The 5,803-nt window shown below is 46.9% G+C and overlaps 1 protein-coding gene across 1 annotated transcript; it reads right to left on the bottom strand.

The window, feature by feature from the left end:
• Positions 1–836: 836 nt before the first annotated feature.
• On the bottom strand, positions 837–2,587 carry GPRASP3 (G protein-coupled receptor associated sorting protein family member 3). Its single transcript, XM_069463815.1, has one exon. It carries the CDS (start codon positions 2,483–2,485, stop codon positions 842–844), a length of 1,644 nt encoding a protein of 547 aa, XP_069319916.1. The 5' UTR covers positions 2,486–2,587; the 3' UTR covers positions 837–841.
• Between the last annotated feature and the right edge of the window lie 3,216 nt (positions 2,588–5,803).

A 5,803-nucleotide genomic window follows, 5' to 3' on the forward strand; every position in this document is an offset into this window, starting at 1 on the left:
AACTAAAAAAGTGAGGGAGTGTGGTGAGACTGGCTCTGGTGTCAGATAAAACAGCTACATCATCCGCCTGCTGTGAGAAGAGGAAGAAAAAACTTGTAAAATATAGTGCCAACAGTCTTGGCACAGAACAGGCACTAACAAAATGTTTCCTCCCTTCTCCTCTGTGAAATGACTTTGACACAAATGAAATAGCCTAACAATTTAAGAATTATAAACGTAGAAGCTAAATAAAAAATGAACAAACACTACCTTTTGTCTGAGATTCTGGGTCATTTCTGTTTTGTAGAATGAGTGTCTGATACAACTGGAACAGGGAAAAAATAGTAATTCCTCTTAAACAGCCTGTAGCAACCCCTGCCTCCTTTATGTGTTGAGAGGGCACATTTGGCAACGAGTATATATCACTCACACATACACACACACACACACACATATATACTCTAGGAACTGCTAGTTACCTTTGTGTATATATGCCTTAATTCAAGGATATTTTCTTTTTTGTCATTTGTAGCCACAAATGGATCTAAGCAGATACTAGTGAACAAATTGGCTTACTTATGATGAAATGGTTCACAATTTTCTCAAGTAAAATGTTAAAAATTTGCCAACCTAGACAAGATAAAAATCAACCAACACTTTCATCTCAAGATGCAATATTTATTTGATACCTCTAAAATGATCTAGCTCAAACCTAGTTTGTCTCAGGTAATATCATGTTAAAGATATAATGTATGATGTGTACACTGTTACAACCAAAACATAATGCAAGGCTCTTTGGGAATGTACAGCCTGCTACAGTTTGAAGATGTTTTAAAATGTTCTCTTTTATCCCTGGATCATTTTACATTGTTTCAATAATCCCTTTAACTTCTCGGAAAATGGCCATGAGTGTATTATAACTCAAGTGATCGACAACTACAATTGAGCCCTTTCTGATATGCTCCTTTATGTTAATAAATATGGCCACAGCACTAACAAGATTGGCTTTCGCTTCTTGCTGGTTAAAGATGAGTTTTAATGCTGTCAATGCCTCCATATTGATCATATCTCTGGCTGCAGTTGGATTTTCAGACATATTCACGAGTAATTTCAAAACAAGATTTCTGGTTTTACGATTTCCAATGGAAAGCAAATGGAAAAGCTCTGAAAAGTGATTGGCAACAATGTAGTGGTGGGCAGACTCAGTAGTCAGTTGCCCTAGTATCTTTAATCCAGACTGCTGTCCAGGCGAGTTCAACGGAAAAGACATGGTTTCCTTACACATATGCTTAACATGCAATTCAAGCTTGCGTTGTCTTTCATCCCCAGAAGGAGGATTCAGAGTAATTACAGTCTTTTTTCTCACGTCAGGGGAAGGAAAACTGAGCAAGCTTTCAATAAGTGTCACTACACCAACTTCATTAATAAATTCTTGGGCAAATGGATGAACTTTATGGATACCCATTGCAATCTGTGCTATTTTATGAATGAGAGGATCAGTAGTTGACTCAAGTATGCCAATAAGTTTTTCAAATTGCTCAGAATCCATGTAGCATTCCATTTTGCAAGGGCAAGCAAATGGCTTAATCCCATTTACCTCCCTGATTCTGATTTGGCGTCTAATCTCATCTATGGTCTGGATGCAAGGGTCAGAACCAAATGGGCACTCAGGGGTAGGCTGTGAGTATGACTGAGTGCTCCTAGAAGAGCAGGCTGTAGATGCAGGCAAAGAATGGGCATTTTCCTCAGCTGAGGCCAGAACAATATACGAAGGAGGCTTTGCCTCAGATGGGACCTGGGATCTATATCCTAACACTGCTGGAATTACAGCAGGGGCATTGGGCCAGATAGTTACCTCAGACCAGTCCTTGGGCCTATTTTTTTCATTAATTTCATCCACAGGCTGAGGCCTAACTATCCTGTAGACAGGTTTAGGATTAAGGTCAAAAGTGGTATCATCTCCTTCCCAAAACCAGTTCCCAATAACATTTTCTTCCTCCTCCTCCTCAGCCCCTGACCTAGGCTTAGAGCTGGGCACACGCACAGGTTCTAATTCCCCTGAACAGACCTGGGCAATAGTATTCCCTTTATTTTCATTCTTAGCACTAGAATGATTAGCAGCCTCTTCTCCATTCCAGAACCAGGAATTAATACTGGCCTCTTCCCCAGCCCAGAACCAGGTATCAATACAAACCTCAGTTTTACATGTGGAGCTGGTAGCCTCATTCTCAGTCTTGGGACTGATATCTGCCATGGCTTTGACCAGAATCTTAGGCTCTGACAGGGCTCCTCCCTTTACCTCAGCAGCGACCTTGTTCTTAGGCACTGCCTTCATCTCTGTCACTGCCTCTGTCTTAGACCCTGCCTTGGATTTTGCTTTGACCCGGGTCTTGGCTACAGGCCCGATTAAAGGAGTAGCCTCCTTCTCTGTTCCAGCTTTAGCCTGTACACCAGCCCTTTTTTCAGTTTTGGTCTGGGTTCTACTCTTATTCTTAGCTCCGGTCATGGTTGAAGCCTAGTTATATGGCCCTGTCCAGTCTTGGCCTTGGTTGTCAATGTGTCCCAGGTTGATGTCTTAATCTTCTTCCACTGGGTCAGGGATAAATTTGGTAGCAAGAGTTAGAGTCAATTGTCAGTACAGTAGTCACACAGTCCCCTTTCCAAACACACAGTCTCTGTCAATGATATGGACAGAGAGCAGAGGCAGGCTCACGCTGGGGAGGATGATGGTTCCCAAGTGCAGACCTGTTGAAGGTGATGGTCTTCTGCCAATCCAAAGCCACCACAGCCAACCCTGGAAATGGACCTGAGGTAAAAGAAAGAAATGGGGGCTTTGAGTCACCTCTAACTGTGCTGACAGCCACACAGAAGGACTTAAGAAAGGAGAAATGGATTGTTTGGTAGAAGTGAATTAGTAGAAAACTCTGCTACCTGATTTTGTTCCTTGCACACTCCCACTACTGCTCAACAATGTTCTACCCATGCACTACCATTCTTTTCTCTGCATCAGACAGGAACAATGATGGTAGGTAAGCTTGCTGAGAGTAACAGAGGCTAAGGAGTGTTCAGCCCCTTTTGACCCATGCTGATATATACCACTAGACCCTAACAGATCTATCCAGATAGGTCTTACACCAACCTGCACTGATCCGGCGCAATTTTTTCCTCCTTCCTTGCTTCTAGTGTTGATAAGCCCTATAGTCGACCCACAGGCAGACCTATGGACAAACATACAGGCAGGATTGGAATTTTGAGTATTTGGTAGACAGACCTGTACTTCAAACTCTAAACCCAATACCTGCCTTTCCAAATCTAGAGCTTTGGGTATGTAACATTCCTGGCCCCTTTGGTCCTCCTCACGTCTTTCTTCCCCATTTCCTGCCTCAATATCTACCAATTACCCCATAGGCACAATCCTGGCTCACCCCACCCCCATTACCTGTATACATATGTGAAGGCAGTGGTGTCTGGAAAGCTGGAAGACAATGGTTTTAAGATGTGATCTTGCCAACAGCCACCCCCTACCCCCAATCAATAGGGTGCACATGCTCACACTCACCTTGGATCCAAATGAATAATTTTCGTTCTCCTTCTGAATTAACTTCCAAGTGAACAGCTACCTACAGATCTCGATAGGAATCCAGAAAGGAACAAACCTATGAATAGAAAAAAAGGCAGAAAAAAGAAAACAGAAGAGACTAAGATGCTCTACCACCCATGACAAGGATTATAACATACGTTTTTGTACATTCAAAGCCATGTTAGATGTTTTCCACCTGTCTGTTTCTCCTCAATGATTCCCCAGGCATCCTCCCAACATCTGCAGCCTATCTGATTATACCTCCTCCCAACTCTGAAGTGAGCCATTTTCCCAACAGAGGTCACATCTCTTTCTCTGACTAAAAATATGAGATACAGTAATAGGTAGTAGAACATAGGCAACTGTATTTCGAAAGCAGGCAGGAAGGATACTGGAGACTACTACTTCAATACAATCTCTGCATGCTCCCTTCCCTCCCCATGCATACCTAGATCTACCTCGTTCACCACCTATGCCAGCCTGCCCATACAGCAGAGGTCCTCAGGATATTCTATCCTTCCCACCAAAGAAGAGTCCTCTAGCTGAATAAGAGTCACATCTACAGAAAGAAGGAAAGGCATTCAGTGAAACAACAAGAAACTATGTTGACAAAGGTAGAAAAGTATCAGGTTAACAGATACCTAGAATTCGAGTTCTAACACTTCCTTTTTGAGAATCAGGAACTAAGTAAATGGAGTCTCCCAACTTTCACAGCTCCTCAGATATTCACCATCAGAAGCGTCGTGAATTCTTCTGTGGGACTGATTCTGTACCAAAATGAGAGGGGCTGTGACGGGTGGCTGCAGTTGGAGATGGGTTTCTAGAACCAGAAACTGAAAAAGGCAGATTAACTTCAAAAGTTCTAAACTGACCCTTCAGAAAGATTTCCCCTCTACTCTGAACCCCCATTCCCACATATCAATATATTATTTAAAGTGGATTGGCATGTTGAGAAAACAAATTTTGAATGAAGAAAAGTGGATTCATATTATACTGTCTATTTACATGTACCCAGGCATGCTGTGAAATTCGACGAACTCCTCATCCTGCCCATTTGCTTGCACATTTTAGGATGTGGGGATCTAAACATGGAAGGCAATAAAACAGTGTTGTATTAAAAGGCAGGTGACTATTTCATTTTGGTGTCTTCATCATCTACCCACTCACAGTTCCACTTCTGCAGAAAAACCAAAACTACTATGCACACAGTAGACTTCTGACATCAGGACACTGGGCCCAACGGGCGGCGCCTTTCCGGAATTAGGGCCCAGAGTAGCAAACTCGACCCACCTCCCGCAGCTGGGCACAGGGCTCTGACACCAGCCCCTGCCCATGGTGGCCTCCCCAGGCGCTCCCCACCCCGGCTCCCGTTCCACCATTTCTCCTACAGAGGCCTCCACCTCACAGTCCTCTCCGGGGAACAGATACCGTGGAGAGCGGGGCGCGGGCGCCTGGAAAACTGGCTGGGACGTGGTCAGCGCGGTTCGCCTCCAGGCCATCTGCGGTACCTCTCGGGCCACCCCCTCCGCCCTCGGCCAGGCCCGACCCACACAGGTCACCGCCTCCTCTTCGCCAGGGGTCCCCGGACACTGCGCACCTTTCTCAGGAACGGGATCCGATCGTGTCGCCTCCTCCTCGCCGGGCTGCCAGGGTCTGGGGGACAGGCTGCCAGCCGGTCGACGGGGGAGGGGACCACCCACGCCCCACCACCACACCCCCACTTGCCTTCACAGGCTCAGGGCCCAGGTCGTCGGCCTCCCCCTCCTCTCCTAGGCTTGGCTCTGCTCTGCTCTGGCTGCTCCCTCACCCGGATTCCCACCGCTTTCTGTGGTGCGATCAGAATTGCAAAGAGGCGTCCCGCCCCCCGCGCCTCTGCAGCAAACTGGGCAGGGGCTACGCAGGATGCGGCAAGAACCACTCGCCGCGAGGGTGTCGGGAAGGGGGGCGGAGGGATATGGCGCGAATGGGCTCGACGCCCCCTCCCGGGCCCACCGTAGTTCCGACCCAGAGGTGGGCGGGGCCACGATGAGCCCGGGCCTGAGGGGCCGGCTGGCACCAGGCTGCCTCAGTAGGACCCTGCGGACCCTAATGTGGCGACCACCGCCACGTTTCTGGCGCTGCTACAATATAAGGGACCGGCGTGGGGGCGTGGGGGGATAGGATCGGGAGGTCGGAAACAGCCGCGCTGGAGAAGCGGATGGATACCAAGTAGCCCCTTGGTGTGTCTGCACCCCACACTCTGAG

This window comes from Eulemur rufifrons, chromosome 30, assembly GCF_041146395.1.
Source record: "Eulemur rufifrons isolate Redbay chromosome 30, OSU_ERuf_1, whole genome shotgun sequence".
NCBI lineage: Eukaryota > Metazoa > Chordata > Mammalia > Primates > Lemuridae > Eulemur > Eulemur rufifrons.

Bases quoted from the DNA above. Each gene is read 5' to 3' on its own strand.
- GPRASP3 (XM_069463815.1), bottom strand. From the start codon at position 2,485: ATGACCGGAGCTAAGAATAAGAGTAGAACCCAGACCAAAACTGAAAAA.